This window comes from Garra rufa, chromosome 5 (assembly GCF_049309525.1).
Source record: "Garra rufa chromosome 5, GarRuf1.0, whole genome shotgun sequence".
Taxonomy (NCBI): domain Eukaryota; kingdom Metazoa; phylum Chordata; class Actinopteri; order Cypriniformes; family Cyprinidae; genus Garra; species Garra rufa.
The window spans coordinates 11165942-11184168 of NC_133365.1; the positions used below are offsets into that span (position 1 = coordinate 11165942).

The window sequence follows — 18227 nt, forward strand, 5'->3', positions numbered from 1 at the left end:
CGCCGTAAAACAGTAATGTCCTGAAATATGATTACAATTTTAAATAACTATTTTCCATTTTATTATATATTTTAAAATGTTATTTAATTCTGTGATGGCAAAACTGAATTTTCAGAAGCCATTACTCACGTCTTCAGTGTCACATGATCCTTCAGAAATCATTCTAATATGCCGATTTGGTGCTAAAGTAACATTTCCTATAATTATCAATTTTAAAAAAAAGTATTTTTTCTTTTTGGAAGCTGATATATATTTTTTTCAGAATTCTTTTTAACATTGTTAGTGCGTCTTTCCTGTCACTTTTGATGAATTTATTGTGCTCAAAATCTCACTGACCGCAAACTTTCGAATGGCAATGTAAATGGCACACACATAATGCAGGAATGAAGTGTGGATTACATTAAATAGTGCCAAAGTATTTGACTCATTTATATTTAAAGAGAAAAGAAACCTAAGACTCGGTTATGCTTGGTTGTTTGTACTGTCTGCTGCCTGTGGTTAGATGGTTTCGAGCTGGATACCATGACCTGGATCTGAGCTGTGGAAAGGCATTTCAAGACCCAAGCTGTCTGATGTGATCCAGGCAGAAATGATGGACATTTAATGAGTTAAAATGAAACACTATGCCCTGGAGATGTGGACAGACGAGCAGCCAAGACAGACTGTTTCAACATATCTGCATCACTCTTGGCAGGTCAAGATAACAGGTCCTAGGAGTAGATTGTTTTTGCAAAATTTCATTTTTAGCCTCACATATGTCTTAGATAATGGTGCCCTGCAACATCACAAGCATGGACAGCGGGTTCTCCATTATTCTGTCTGAACAAAACCACAATGTGTTTTGAATGATGTCTCGGGATGCCTCACAGAAACATCAACGACTGCTTTCTGAGTATGTTTTTCCAGCAAATTAACATTTGATTTCCTGACAGGGGGCATTGACCAATAGGTGGCAGAATATGTCAGTATGATGATAGATGGGTACGAGATGTGCTCCACTGTTCACTAATGTAAAACACACAGATCCAAACAAATGATCAAACCCATTCGCAAAGTACACCCACTGAACTTCTTTGAATGTCCTCACATTCTACATACTTCCTGGTCCTTGTTGGTTTGTTTATTAAGAATTTCGGCTAATTAGATTGTGCTTTCATCTAGCAGGAAGAGTGTAGTCTACAGCTTAGTTTAATGTTTCTATGTTTATATTCATTCAGAAGAATTGCCCCAGAATCCTTGCAGAAGTTTTTTTAGATGCTGCAAGAACCTGCAGATAACTGAGAATATGTGTTGCAGACCTTTTTTTATTTACACGCTGCAGTCAGCTTGAGTTTACCTTGTTGCTGTTATTCTGAGTGTGTTATGGGAAACGGTAAATGGTGGGGCTGGACTGTGGTGACACATCTTGATGGTGAAAGTACAAAATGAGGTTACATGCTCTTATGTTCTTGTGTACTTGATATACACAACTGCTTAAATGTTTGAGGTCGGTAAACTTTTTGATACTTTTAAAAGAAGTCTTTTATGTTCACCAAGGCTGCATTTATTTGATCAATGTGTAATATAACAGTATTCTGTTTTAATATATTTTAAGACGTGTATTCCTTAAGGGGAGACACTACAAGCAAAAACAATGATTTTTCATGCACCTGTCAAGTTTGAGATTTTGGGCTTTTTGGTTTTTCAAAAAGTGTGTTTGCAGACTAGTAGAAAGAAAACATCCAAAAGACACTGTTACGTGTTATTTTTATAGCAGTTTATCTATTTGTGTCAATAGATTTCAATTACAATCCATATTTTTTAAGGCAGTTTTCTCAAAGTGAGTTTTTTCTTCTACACTGAGCCATAAATCTCCACTTTAGTAGCTCTTACACACACCAATTTTTTTCATATATAATTTGCTTGATTTTATACATTTTATTCTCCCAAATATTGTAAAAATGTATTTTTTTGTAGTAAAAATAATAGTAGTAAAAGTATGTCAAAATAATTAAACAAGAGTTTTGAAACTGACTTCATCCAGTGTTTAAACTTTTGTACTAGAAATGTATGCAAACTAGCACAAATTTTAATAAATAATGGCTCATTTGCATATTTAAACCTAACATTTGAGAAAACTTGTAATACAAAAAATGTTTGCAATTATCAGTGTATTCAATCAACTGCGTAAGTAAGATAATAACTATTAGTTAATTTTTTTACACTATTCAACTGCAGTGTCTTAAATGGCAAAGCTGAATTTTCAGCAGTCATTACTCCAGTCTTTTCATGATTCTTCAGAAATCATGTTTGAAAACGGTTGTGCTGCTTAAAAGTTTTGTATAAAATGTGATACTTTTTTCAAGACTCTGAAGAACAGCATTTATTTGAAATAATATATATTTTTTGTAATATAAATTTTATTGTCACTGTTGAACTTTTGATCAATTTTATGCATCCTTGTTGATAAATTATTATTAATTTCCAAAAAAACTCCAAAGACCCCAGACATTTTAAACAGCAGTGTAAATGAGAATGAGAGATTGGCGGATGACTCAGTTTGTAAGCATGTAGGTTTCATTTACACATAATTAACACCTAGGGTGTAACCCACAGACAGACATCATTGCAAAACAAACCCTGATGGGGTGATCAGATCATCCTGAATAGGTGTTTTTTTTTTCTTTTCGATATTGATCATCTGACTGTATAGTATCCTACTTATTAGGTGATTTTTTTGCCAAATAAGTAAATAAATATATAGGCATTTACATTATTTTATTATGTGAAAGAAAGAGGCAGTGGAGTGCTGCTATGCACAACTATGGAAATCGGTTGTCCGGCAACGATCAAATATACAGTTTAGCAATCATTCTGTAAACGTTTGACCGCAAATGTTCAAAATCTGAATCAAGTGTTCCCGGAGAGCCATGTAATAAAAACAACTACTGTTGCATGGTGAAGATATACCAATTTATAGCAGTAAAAAAGAACCATATGTGGATTACAAACCAGTAAAACATTTCCTAAACATTTGAACTGGCAACCTAGAAACATGGAGGAAACCCAAATATGTTGTATAATTTCTGAAAAGGCCTATGCATTTCCTCTTTGGAGAAACATTTTGGAGAAACTAACTGCTCAGGTTTGTCCTAATGTGTATTGGCCTATTTCTGACTCCATATAATTAATAATTTGAAATAGTTAAATTAAGCAGACATTTCTGTGATGTTGAGTATAACATGTCTCCGAAAAGTTTATGTTTGTCATACATGTGATTCTCTTTCATTATCTAAAAGGATGTATAATTTCATTTATACATCTCTACTGTATTTATTTGCATATATTCTAATATGCTTCCTGAATTACTATAATCTCTTTGGACATATACAACAGATGGCCGAACCAAATGTGACCCTGTCACAAATGTCACAAAACCAGGGTCCATTTTTTGAAATTGAGATTTATGCATCATCTGAAAACTGAATAAATAAGCTTTACATTGACGTTTGTTAGGATAGAACAATATTTGGCCGAGATATCTGGAATCCGATGGTGCAAAATAATCAAAATATTAAGAATATTGCCTTTAAAGTTATCCAAATGAAATTCTTAGCAATGCATATTACTAATCAAAAATTAAGTTTTGATAAATTTACGGTAGAAAATTTAAAATATGCAGCATGCAACATGATCTTTACTTAATATCCTAATGATTTTTGCTACAAATATACCAGTGCTACTTATGGCTGGTTTTGTGGTCCAGGGTCACAAATCAGTGAGATATATGAACTAAACTGACATCTCTGAACAGGCTGTGTTAGAAAACACTGAGTAAATGACCATACTGCCGTTTCACAACTCCCCAGGAGTCTTGTTTGCTGGGATTTTTTTTTTTACACTACTTTAGCCTGGCAAGTCAAAGCAAATGCTTCCTTTCTGGTGAGAGTGATTTATTTCTTGCAGTTTCGGCTTAACAATTTTGTTTTGAAACTTCAAGACCATTTTTTCTCTAAACTTGCGTCATCGTGATCTCACCGGATTTGTCAACAGTTACATGACTTGACTTGTTGTCTGATGCTTATTGTGACAGAATACTGCTTGATGATTTATTTCCTTTTTTTCCCTTTCATATTTATTTTGGATGACTCCAGTCAGGCTAACTTTAGTACTTTAAGCCTAAGGGATTCATTTGAAAGATGATAAAACTTGAAATCAAGAGGAGCACTTCAACAGTATAATATGATTTACGTCATGGACGGATGCTACAAGGAAGGATGCTTTAAGGAAATTGGGAATATTTTATTAAATGATATGTTCTGTGACACCTCTATGGAAACTACCTATTAATATTTCAGATTTGTGCAAGACGAAATCCATTCATGTGAACCTAAACATCAAAAAGACCTAAAATGTGAGCGTGGACCACCAGTCATAAGGGTCAGTTTTTTAAAATTGAGATTTATACATCATCTGAAAACTGAATAAATAAACTTTCCATTGATGAATTGTTTGTTAGGATAGGACAATATTTGGCTGAGATACAACTATTTGAAAATCTGGAGTCTGAGGGTGCAAAAATTAAAAAATGTGAGAAAATCGCCTTTAAAGTTGTCCAAAAGTTCTTAGCAATGCATAATACTAATCAAAAATTAAGTTTAGATATATTTCCGATAGGAAATTTACAAAATATCTTCATGGAACATGATCTTTACTCAATATCCTAATGATTTTTGGCAAAAGAGAAATCAATCATTTTGACCCATACGATGTATTTTTGGCTATTTCTACAAATATACCCATCCTACTTAAGACTAGTTTTGTGGTCCAAGGTCACAAATGGCTTTAGAATTTAAGTAAGAATTCCCTTTAGACTCTAATTCAGTTCCTCAGTTTGAATTAAATTTGAATTCACAAAATAAAATTTTAATAACCTTTAATCTAGAAATTCTAAATTTCTCAAGACAAACTTTGAACTTAAGGTTTAAAGAGAGCCATGCATGCATGCATGCGATGACGATGACGAAATCATTTCGTTGACGTGAATAGATGAAAATGTTAGTGGGTGGTCCGTCAGACGTTTAAAATGCATGACATTTCCGCTTATTGTGCATGCCAATTAAAACTTAAAAAGTATCTGCCGCTATGGCAAGCCGTTTTAGCATTAAATACTCTTTGCTATACTAGTATGGCAAGCCGTTTTAGCATTCCATCCTTGTCTTTTATGTTCTAAAACATTCCTTCATTATTGTAATTATTGGTGAAAATAGTCGATCCGGAAGCTCACATTGTGTTGAACTATAGATCTGCTATTTTCAGAACTTATAAGTGACACTACCCAACAGCAAAATACTTACTGACCTACATTAATTTGTTAAAAGACTACTTTTTTCCCTTTTTTTGACTAAAACTAGACTAAAACCTTTTTGACTTTTCGTCGACTAAAATTGGACTAAAACTATCACATATAGAAGTGACTAAAATTTGACTAAAACTAAGAAGCATTTTAGTCCAAAAGACTAAGACTAAGACTAAATCTAAGATGGTTGTCAAAAACAACACTGGAGCCATGATAGATAGATAGATAGATAGATAGATAGATAGATAGATAGATAGATAGATAGATAGATAGATAGATACATGATTATCACATGGAACATCACATGGTACATTATTACTGCTTCCCTCTCTGTAGGAGCTGAGAGCATCAAGAAATACTGGAGCCGATATTATCAAGGTTCCCAAGGTGTGGTGTTCGTCCTTAACAGTGCGGCGTCAGATGAAGAGATGGAGGCGTCCCGATCTGAGCTTCACTTGGCCATGCAGCATCCTCAGCTGTGCACCCTTCCTTTCCTCATTCTCGCCAACCACCAGGATTCACCAGCTGCCCGTTCTGTATCGGAGGTATGGTAACTTTCCACACCAAATATAGCTGTATGTTAAGGGCCGGCCGTCTTCTCTGTGATCTGCCGCTGTTGAGGGTTGCTGGGCTCTGTTTGTACACACTCTCTAAAGTGTTTGGACTGAGCGCTGGGTAGTGTGCGTTTTGGAGAGCGTCCTGTTGCCATGCAATAAGAGCTGTTGTTTATGGTCAGCCTTGGAAGAAGAGCGACCAGGGCTGGGATAGGATGTTGTGGGGAGCTCCCCCCTCCCTACCGCATCCCAGAACCAGAGCTGATGATGTAAACATGCAGTGACGTGGGCCGGCTGACTAATAGTCTCTTTCCACACGCTGAGAAAACCCTTCAGAGGTTGTTCTCTTCAGGAGGAAGTATGACCAAGCTGCAGGAGACACTTGAAGTTTTCCAAGTATGTATTAAATCTAGACACGGACGTAAGTATGACAGTCTGGTGCTGGAGTTATGCGTCTGAGACAGGAAAATATCAATCTGCATACATACCATGTGTACGTTTTTGCAGAAGGTACATATTTTGCACTTAAATGTGACGTCAGTTTCAGGCGGGCTTAGAACAGTGAGCAATATTAGTAGGTAATAAATCAAAGACATTTTTTAGTTGTGTCAGCAATGGTTATTTAAAACTGAATCCACTATAGAGTAGTTACAGTGAATTTATGAATTAGTTTTATTATTTTTAATTAACTAATTAAAGAAAATAAATTGTGCTACCTGTGGTTATGATATTTCATTCTATTAAAAAAGTGCCCCTAAATCATACAGATAATTTTCCTAAAATCCCATCGAACAAGTCATGACGTAAACGTCTGGAATGTCGTATTCAAAAGTGCTGAGTTATTCAAGAAAAAAAGTGTTTTCTCACAATTAAATGTTAAGGAAAGGCAGGAGTCACTGTTGTCCAGCCCACTGTGAACAAGTGGGTGAAGATGGTATCAGGTTAGGAGTTCAAGTCTCTGATCAAATGTAGACCACAGATTGAAGCAAGTTATTCCCTCTACTGCTGACTCTTCTTAGCCAGAACAACTGATTGCATTTTGTGTATTCTTGAAGGTGCAGACATTTTACATTAATCCTGCATTTACCTTTTGGCTCCTCCAACAGGAGCTGTCGTCTATGATGCAATCCACCAAACCAAATGAATGTCTGCTTCTAAATCTACTGATATATCGCTGGCCAATAAATGTGACTCACTGCTGGAAAATGAAGGGCTGGAAAGCACACATTTATTTTGTCATTCACACTGTATGCATATACAGCGTAGCACAGGGGCCGCAAGGGGGTGCTATTGTGTCTGCGGTAAAGTTACATAAACAATACTTTAAAGTGCAATAAATTTTATATTGGTACAGTTTCAGTCTGGTTTCTAAAGGCTGAAATCATGAGCTTAATCGAAATATTTTATTTCATTGACAACCGTAGTTTTATATTTCTTTTCAGGTTTGTACATCTTCTCACAATATTCTTAGCACTTTATGACGTAGCCTCAAGGACCTTTACAAACATAAAAAATATACATATAAATATACTTATGTGCGCACAAAAAAACGTTAAACTTAGCATATAGGGCAATGCACACTGAGCCACCTATTGTGCTATCAGCCCATTTCGCAAGGTGGTTTCTTGGCCTTCCACAAAATATGGATTAAAGAGACCCGAGGCTTGAAATACTGAATACTGCCCTAATAAAAGCGAAATTGAAACACTTTTTTTAATAGACCCTTTTATGCCATCAGCCCATTTCATGTCATGGTTTCTGGCCAACACTGAGGATGTGCTAAATTGAATATTATGCCTTAATATTAGAGGTACTACCATAAGAAAAGCCTAATTTTGAGCAAGTAGATCTCTATTAATTCATGTGCATCCATGCTTTTACTTTATTCATATTAAGATGGCAGGGATGCATAAAGGTAATAGGAAAATAGAAAATGTAATGCATAAGCATGCAAAAATTCCCAAGTGCATGTGAATTGGTTCTTGAGGGCACAAGAAAGATTATCTGTGTGTAAAAAGTCTGTTCTGCACCATTCTTTTAAATTATTTTTTATTTTATTTTAGGGGCTTTGTATGTTGTCACTTTGAGAAAATCAATTTAAAGAAACATGAAAAAATAAAAATATTTACAGATGACTACTATATATCAAATATAAAGCTGAAAATAATGCTCTACGTACCGTTTATGTTAAATATGGTCTGAAAATCTAGTGAAAGGTTTGAAAATATAAGTCTGGAAAAGAATGGAGTTTTAAAAAAGAAAATGTATAGGAAACCTGTTATTAGCTATAGAGGGTGCAAAAAAAAAATTAATATTGAGAAAATCGCCTTTAAAATTGTCCAAATGATGTTCTTAGCAATGCATATTACTGTACTAATCAAAAATTAAGTTTTGATAAATTGATGGTAGGATATGTACAAAATATCTTTATGGGACATGATCTTTATTTAATATCCTAATGATTTTTGGAATAAAATCGATCATTTTGACCCATACAATGTATTTATGGCTATTGCTACAAATACACTTAAGACTGGTTTTGTGGTCCAGGGTCACATATGTGTGTATTTATATATAGCTAATAAATATACAGTTCACACATATATTATGTAAACAAAAACTTTTATTTTGGATATGATTAATGGGTGTTTAAGTAAATAAAATATAGCTACATTCATATTGTAGCAATATGGTTACTCGCAAAGAAATCAAATTCGCGATTCTGTGGCATCAAAATGTTGTCAAGCAGATTGTTGTTGCTGAGTTTTGCAAACTAAACTACATTGAAATACATTAAAAGTACAGCGTAAACCTATTTATCCCCACAAAAACAGGCAACAAAGGCCTTTATGAATGCAAAACGTAAACTGACATGATCTGTTGATCCATTGATTAAAAAAGACACCCGTGTCAGGCTTGATACAACAGATCTGATCAGTACTGACTGCAGATTATAACTCGTTTGGGTGTAGATTAATGTATAGCAGTTCTCAATAACTCACTTCTGATAACCATTTATCATTCATAGTTTTTTTCTGTGTCAAAGCAGGTCAGTTGTCGAAGTTACGCTTACAGTATATGCTCTTCATACGTGCTCTGTGAAACTGGCCTAAGTAAAGGGAAGAGCATTTAGTCATTGTGGTTACATGTGAAAGTGACACCTGCCTTCTTCCAGTGCGGTTGTGTTCGGTGTGGGATGTTTTGGCTGGCCACCTCCACTTTCTACTTGTGTTTCACTTCTAGACTCTCTCGACTGAAGAGGCATGCATTGTGGTCGCAGTGAGAACTCAATTGGCGATGAGAGAAGGAGCCTGCGAAGTATTTCAGACAAGCCGGTTGCCAATTCTTGACATGAGGAAATATGCTGGAGAGGTTGTTCAAAAGCTTAGGTGCTGATGATGGAAATGAGTATCACGCTATACTCAAGTGTGCACTGTTACGACACAAGGTCTGCGGGAATGCTTAGCATGGGATAGGATTTTACAGACAACTAATGACTAATAACTTTGGTTGACTTTTCCCATCGATTCGTTCTGTATAGTCTATAAGCCTATAGGGTTGTGTGCCACCGGGTCAGCAGATATCCTGATATTGACCAACGGCATGTGTGACTATGTGACTGCAAGCTAAAGGAAATCTTGTATGTCATGTTGACTTCAGTCAGTTGGCGGTCAACCGAGAGCGACCACACAGACCCCTCTTTTGTTTAAGCTCATAAATGTGGTCAGTTGCATCTGATCAGCGCAAACCACATTACTGGGGAGTTTGCCATGTGTTGGTCTATTTTTAGAAGTTGAAGTCACAGAGAGCGATTGACCTCTTTTAGCTGTTTGCAAACACTTCCAGAGCCACGTGAGTTTGGCTTAGAGAGGCAGTGAGCCCTTCCACAGACCTTTTATTTAATCATGGTGTCATCTCTATTCTTGTTGTAGGCATACTGTGTGTCCTGTCACGGTGAGGGATCAAGTCCCACAAGTCGATCCTCACTTAACTCTGACATGCTTGCCAATCGCATTGAATGGGATATGGCCTGACTTAGTTTTCGTCTGTCCCAGGTTTGAATTCTTGTGTTTAGTTTAATTTTCTTGTTACGTTTTATAGCATTTTTGAAAAATAAAGATAACAAAAGATTGAAAAACCTCAAATTAATCTAATATTTTAGAATTCATAATTTTAAAAAAAAAATTGATATATTTTTCTGAGGACCACACTGTAAAAAATCAATAGTTGACAAACTGAATTGTTATAGAAACGTTATGGATAACTTAGTCTAATATGTAGGCAACATTGTCTTTTTTTGTAAAACATCTTACAAGTCTAAGATATCCAGCAAGCAGATGGTGAACATACTGTAGACATCAAAACTAGACACACAATTCTCCAGAACGGTTCTATAACAGTAACGGCATAATTTAATCATGTTGCAATGCATGCTGGGAGCTCACACTTAACATTTCAACAATATGCAAGTCTTTGTTCAGACAACTGTGTTTGACTAGTTAGGACAACATCTGGGGTAATTTTGTTGGTCTGACAGGTGTTTTTTAGCACTGTCAGTCAAATCAAATCATGATCAAATTAATCGCAAAATAAATTAGACTGAAAATACGCACAAAAGATTATTAAAAGCTATTGTTGAGTTAAATGAGAAAGTATCAAGTAGACATTACAAATTGTAGCTTTAGAAATAAATATTTTGATTAAACATAACAATCATTACACATAAATGGCCTAACGTAAGCTATAGAACATAAAAGATGATAATTTAAGAAACATCTCAGTATTTTTTGTTCATATAATGAAAGTCATGGTAGCTTGGTTACCAACAGTCTTCAAAATACTTTTTTATGTTTCACAAAAGAAAGGTTTGAAATGACATGGGGGAGGGGTGAACTATCTCTTTAATGTTTTTATTTTTATTATTGTTTTTTTATGAAATGATACTCTAAATAAGAAACTAAATCTGCCAGCAGGTGGCGATAAATGTCTTTATGAGTTATTCATTCATTTGATTTGATTCGTTCAAACGGCTGATTCATTCAGGAATGAAGTAAATAGCTCTATTTATAAATGTGCCTTTGAATCATGTATTCACACGATTAGTTCAAAACGCAGATTCATTCAAAAGCTAAACATCACTGTGTTGCTCGGAGACACACAACAATTCTGCTATTGCTTCAAAGGTAATATGTTCTCTGCAAAATTGAGCAAAAACACATAATATAGTGTTTAAAATATAGCACAATATTAACTTCTTTTTTACTGAACTGTTGTATAAAATCACATTGTTATTTTCATGATAGATCGGGACAAAATCAGCACTCGTGTCATATTGCTCTTGCTGCCGGTGCACCAATATTTTGAATTTTAGGGCATAACTGCATTTTTTTGTGTTTGAGAAAATGTTTCGTAAACTGAAAATAAGCAGTTGCATTTTTTTACAGTGCAGCACCTCTCAGTTTGAACACTAGGCAGGTGATAAAGTCACCAAACAAGTCAAACATACAAAAACTGAAAGAACTAATTTCACCTTTCATGCTGTGTGTGTCTAAGGAAGTATGGTTGTCCCATCAAGGCATAGAGGCGGAATAGTAGAGCAGGATATCCGAGACAGGTTTAATCCCTGAGCTAGGAACTTGCATTTGTAGTTGCATTCTCGCTTCCCTTTTCCTCACCTCCTTTTGCCCTGCACACTCCTTTTATGTAGATTGTGCATTTAAATGTTTAATTTTGTATCTTGTTCCAGATGTTTTGTAAGGGAAGAAACTCTTCGCATTCTCTTGGAGTTTCTTAAAAGCTTACATCTAAACATTTCAAGATTCGCCATAATAAAAGGCTTCAGACTTCATTCAAACAAATCATTTGAACATTGCGTGCAATCATAAATAATCCAGATGTTTTGTAGAGAGGAGCTTTTGTGCAGAACTTGCATGCTTAATATTAAATGAAAGATACTAAATGTCTCTCAGTTCATGTGCAAATTGTTTGCATAAAGGGATGGTTCACCCAAAAATGAAAATCCTGTCAATAATTACTCTCTCCTTTGTTCATCTTCGGAACACAAATTAAGATATTTTTGATGAAATACGAGAGCTTTCTGACCCTGCATAGACAGCAATGCAACTAACATGTTCCCAGGCCCAAAAATGTAGTAAGGGCATTGTTAAAATAGTCCATGAATTGTTGAATAAAATCATTATTTGTGTTTTCTTTGCACACAAAAAGTATTTTCGTAGCTTCGTCAAATTATGGTTGAACCACTGATGTCACATGAGCCTGTGCGATATGGACAAAAGAAACCTATCACGATTTTCTTAAACAGTATTACGATTTCGATTTTAATCACGATTTTGACACAAACGTGTTTTACAGTGTGAATCTAAAACATTTTTTAAAGGGAAAAAAATTTGAAGTTTATCAAAGACCTGTTACATGTCTCTAAAACAGAACCCTGAAAAAAAAATCACCTAGCAGGTGAAAAAAAGGTAGGAGCACCAAAAAAAATGTAGGCGCACCCAATTTCTTTTTAGTAATGCACTGATCTTGATTCTTCATGGCTGATTCTGACAGCAGATGTTTTACAAGCACATGATCAAAGTAGGCTACTCTTTCAATATTCAAAGTGTCGCTCTCTAAACGCGGGATATTAAAATTGCTTTTGAATGCGCGTCCACGTTTTACTTTTGGTTTCGTTTTAACGATCGTGCGAGACTCTCAACGGCGCTGAGCGTGCATTCTACAATAAAAGAGATTATTTTAACAAAACCATTTGAAATATGAGAGGACACAAACAGGATTTTGCAAAGCACGTCCCCAGTGGAAAATACGCCTCTGTGTGAGTGGTTCTCTGCCGCTGAGTTATCATCTGATGTGAATGAATGCCGCGTTGTACAGTAACGTATATGGACACGGAGGCGCCAGAATTGTATCTGACAGAATGTACGCTATAGCACGAAATATATTATATTTCTTCAAAAGCAGTTTGTGGAGAGCTTTTATTTTTCACAATCGAAAAAGAGAACGGCGAACCTGTCACTGTATCAGCTCACAGCAGTCTGTGCAGTAGTTAGGCTAGCAAAAGTTTTGTAAAGAAATGAAACCAAGTCGGACCACAACAGTGTCTCGCACTCGCACGAATGCTCCCAAATATAATTTCAGGTCACGCAGATTAAATTTTGGGAGCATATGCGACCAAAACGTTCACAATTTCGAGCCCTGCCTAGTAAAGGTAGAACAAAATGTCTTTAGAATAGACCTATGGCAAAAAGTAAGTGTGTGTGCGTATGTGCGTGCGTTTGAAAAAACAACAACCCAGACCACAGTGTCCCACATAAAAAAAACAATTAGAACACTGACAGAATCTAGCTGCTTTCTGCTAAGAAAACCTGCATGACCATTTCAGGTTTCAAGCATGAACGTTGGCATGTTCTTGCTCTCTGTTTAGGCGCGCTGTGTTGTGATCGGTTCAAATAGCATGCTGCGGGAAAAGAATCAGTCGAGTGCGTGCAAAAAATTGTGCTGTAAGGCGATTTAGAAATCGTGCATGTTCACATCGCGATTTCGATACGATTTCAATTAATCGCACAGCCCTAATCCAAAGTTGCAAATTTAACTTTGGAATATCGCATAAAACATTTGTGAGTTACCTCTGTTTCCATTCAACAAGTCAAAGAGAACAAAATCGTCACTTCCTGATAAACTGGCACTACATATCACTAAGAAAAGTAGGAAAAGCCACTGAACATAATAATTTTCAGCAGACGAAACACAGTAAATGCTTTCGTTGCTTTTGGAGGTGGATGCCTGCTGTTTGGCAACATGTAAGACAATTCCTGGAGGCAATTATACATTTTATGCATTTTAGAACGACCATAGCAACATTTAGTCTGCTAGACCCTTTTCACACAAGTCAAAAACCACCTCAAGCGAGTGTAAAAACTTTTTTGCAAATTAAGGGATTTTTATTCTAAATATGGGAACATTTCAGTTGTGTTGCTGTCTATGGAGGGTCAGAAAGCTCTCAGATTTCATCAAAAAAATCTTAATTTGTGTTCTGAAGATGAAAGAATGTCTTACAGGTTTGGAACAACATGAGGGTGAGTAATTAATGACAGAATTTGTACTTTTGGGTGAACTGTTTCTCTAACGCTTAATTTGAGAAAATGGTTAGATAAAAATGCACAAGCTAAGAATGTTCCTCTTTGTAGGAGAATTAAAGTTTTTAATTACTCTGTTATGTACTATGCCATCTGATTCCATTTTAATAATCAAATTCTTCTCTCTGACATACTCTGGGTTTTAAAATGTTCTCTGTTTTTGTGTAGCAGGTGGTGTTGTGAAATTGTGGTTAAAAGAACATGATCCAGACTCATGAGGTTTACCGCAAAAGGCTCAGTCACCTTGCCCAGAGAGTTACAGAGACTAAACACCCTTCAAACTCTGAGTCATGATGTATAATCAGCAGGTCATCACTGCCCACTGAGCAGCTACACAACTGACTCTAATTCTTCTCTCAGAAGTGCCACTGCCATCTGTCATAACTGACCGGATTTGAGCTTTCATCACAAAGGCTAAAGCTAAAATTACATTTGAACATAGCTGACTGTGACGTTAATATCTTATGCCATTGAAAAACTTTTCTAGACAGTGGTAAGTTGAGTCACGTCACACTAAATGATGTTTACAGACACAGTGGCCCTGTTTATAATTGCAGCAACAGTTTAGATGTTTTGTACAGGGGCATATCCATTTATAACACCTGAAATCATTTTTACACTGGAGTGCGTCTGTGACAGATATTATTTGTTTCTGATAAATAGTTTTAAAGATAAGTAGTGTATAGGTTTTCCCAGGCAAAGCAGCACCCAGCGTGAACACTCTGCATTCTGTGTTGTCGCAAGCTAGTTATTACCGCCGCCCGGTATTATTTTATGGCATAATGTTGGCGACGTCTCGTTTTTACATCGCCGCAGTGAAGTTTAAAAGACTCGTTGGACCTGTAAAGGCCTCACTAGCGCCCTGTGTGTGACTTGTTTTCAGGAGGGAAATATTCATGGGACGGAATTCCTTGTTGACACCAGCCTCCTGCTGTTGGGGCCCAAAGAGGAAGTGAGCAGAGAGAGGGGCGTCATATGTTGATATAACACCTCAACAAAGCAGGCTGTGTAGATGTTTTGCCCCGATGCACTGGTTCTTGTTTTATGAAGGCTTCCTGTATGAATGCTCAAATGTTGGGCTGAAGAACTGATCTTAGGATAGAGGAAATCAACCACGGTTTCAGACATGTTCTAGAGGTGCATCACAGGTCTGATGATGACATCATCGTGCAAGTCTCTATATCTGTTAGGAATGATCTGATGTAGTGGTTGACCAATATAATCTGCATCGCCCAAAATTGGTGGAAGCTAGACTTTTATAACAGCAGTGCTGAGAATGTGCTCAGACTAAATGAATCAACAAAGAAATTAAAGACAGAACAGATGATAATAGCAATTTTGTGCATCAAAACCACTCCTTTTCATTCTTTTTAAAAGTCAACATGTTTTCAGCAGCTGAATGTAACTTTTTTGAAAAGCCAAACATGTCAGACTCGGAATAGCATGTCATTTATTTAAAGTTAGTTCACCCAAAAATGACAATTATGTTATTTATTACTCATCCTCATATCGTTCCAATTCCATAAGGCTTTGGTTCACACAAAATTAAGATACACGTGCACAAGTGCCTTAAAGACTGACGCAGTAGATAAGAAATTGTTGAATAAAGTTAGCTTCATAACATCAAGGATGTGTTGGGGAAAGTTACTTTTAAAAGTAATGCATTACAATATTGAGTTACGTCCTAAAAAAGTAACTAATTATGTAACTTAGTTACTTTTTATGGAAAGTAATGTGTTACGTTACTTTTGTGTTACTTTTTAAATCTGGGCAGGGCTTGCCTGTTTGTTTTTAATATAAAAAGTTCTATTTTTGGCAAATGTAAAAACCTTTTCACACCAAAAGCCTCAAGTAAATTCACGACTGTACAGTAGACCACAGAAGAAAAAATGTCAACTCTTCAGCAAAAAAAAAAGAAAAACAAATGTTGAATTGGATCATTGAAGGTCGGCAGCAAAGACATACATTTGTATTATTTAACATATTTAATTATTACAGGTTTGCGTCGAATTTCACTGTTTTTATTTATTTTGAAGAATACTGTTATCTGATATCTGTTTTTTTAGTAAGTGAGTTTTTTTTTGCATGTTTTGCACATTTATTCTAGAACTAAAGTAACATCTTACTCACAATTTCACTCAACAAGGGGACAGAAGAGCTTTTAATCAAAAAATGGGGGAAAAATTAACTGGCGTTACTTATTTGAAAAAGTAACTCAGATATTTTCTTGTCAATTAAAAAGTAATGCGTTACTTTACTACTTACGTGGAAAAAGTAGTATTATTACGTATCTTGCGTTACTTGTAATGCGTTACCCCAACACTGGTCTTTACTACCTTTCTGAGCCAGTTACATTGATTTTGGTCTTGGTTTTGGAACCACATAAGGGTGAGTAATTAATGACAGAAATTTCATTTTTATATAAACTATCCCTTTAAGCCACAAAATAAACTTAATTCCATAAAATCAGAATAATGAACTACGCAACAAGGATTTTGAATACAACATTTTGTAATTACCCATGAATTAAATATAGGCTCAGTTGGAATATCAGAAAATAAAACATGGGCATAAATCACTATTTGAATACTCAGAAATAAATAATTGAATAAAGAAAATACTTGGTGCACAAAAAGTATTCTCGTAGCTTCATAAAATTAGGGTTGAACCACTAATGTGCCATGAACTATTTTAACAATGTCCTTACTACCTTTCTGGGCCTTGACCGTGTCAGTTGGCTTGATGTCTACGCAGAGTCAGAAAGCTCTCGGAATTCATCAAAAATATCTTTATTTGTGTTCCAGAGATGAGCGAAGGTCTTATGAGTTTGGAACAACATGAGGGTGAGTAATTAATGACAGAATTTTCATTTTTGGGTGTACTATCCTTTTAAGTATTTACTTATAGTAACTTATTTTCTTGATTGGTTTGGGAATGTACAAGTCAAAGGGCAATGTTTTATGTACAAAGCATTGAAATCATCTATATACCTACAGAACCTATTTCTATCGTTGAAAAGTAAATTCTTCACTGAATACAGTGTGATTTTAGACAGAAAACTGATTGATGGACAGGTTAGTAGGCTGTTGATGTTGTCTGGGTACATTAGGTTGGATTAGCATTTGTGATGACTTGTGTTTTCAATCATCTGTAAATTTGGTCAGTCAAATCACTAACCACTCTGGACCTTGTTTACACCTGTATTCAGTGCTGATCATTTGTGATTGGATCACCCAAGATGAATATTAATACCAAGTGTAAACAAAGTCCAGATGACTGTACAAAATGCTCCTCTGTGAGGAGTGAATTAGCTCACATCTGGATTCCGTGAACCAAAGTTATAACTGATGTTGCTTAACAACTAAATTTGTGACAAAGCAATACTACACAAGCAACTGTGCTGTCAAACTGCATTAAAACTTTAGCTTTGGGGACTTTTTTGTGTTGTAACTTTTAGCCAAAATATGTGTTTGTTTACAGTTTGTGTTGTCTACTTTTCGAACTAGAAAAAAAAAAAAAACTCACGCCATGATTATTCAACAGTTCAGTTTACAGACCTCGATTCTCTCCCACCTCGTGGACCCACTGACTCAAACACGTAATTAATCATAAAGATCTGCTATGTTTGACATTCATGTTTCCTGAGAAACCAAGGCTAGTTTGTGTCAGTTGTGTGGATGTGGAAATGCATGAATTTGGCTCTCTTCTTGTGCGTTAGATTTATAAACTGGAAACTTTAGGTCAGAAATGTCTTTGTTTTCTCTGCATTTTGACTGGTGTGGACAGGATTTCAGTCCAAGTCTGAAACATCCCTACATTTTTCAATCAGACATGGATAAACATGTGATTCCACCGGCACATGCAGAAGAATATTTTCTGTCCTATCAGACAGTCTTCAAGGCAGATGTTTTTTCTGGAGAGTAGTCCAGTCCTGGGTGGTTGTGTTGAAGTGCTGAAGTGAAGCCATATTTTACTCACGCTACAGTAAAACCCCCTTTAGAAAGCTGATATTCATTGTTTATCATTCGTTTGTGTATTTATATCTGTACATGTTTATTATGTTCGTTTGTGTGTATACTAGGGGTGTAACAGTTTAAATTTCCCACGATTCGATTCGTATCTCAGTCCTGTGCTTTGAGTTTGCTTTAGTAAATACCTGGTGCATCATTTTAAAACAAC

The 18227-nt window shown here is 35.7% G+C and overlaps 1 protein-coding gene across 1 annotated transcript in view; it reads left to right on the plus strand.

The window, feature by feature from the left end:
* Nucleotides 1-18227, plus strand: part of arl15a (ADP-ribosylation factor-like 15a) — a 141438-nt gene that overhangs the window by 57245 nt on the left and 65966 nt on the right. Inside the window, exon 4 of the mRNA XM_073841068.1 lies at nucleotides 5675-5883. Within this exon, the coding sequence (XP_073697169.1) occupies nucleotides 5675-5883 (209 nt within the window). The remainder of the gene's footprint in view (nucleotides 1-5674; nucleotides 5884-18227) is intronic.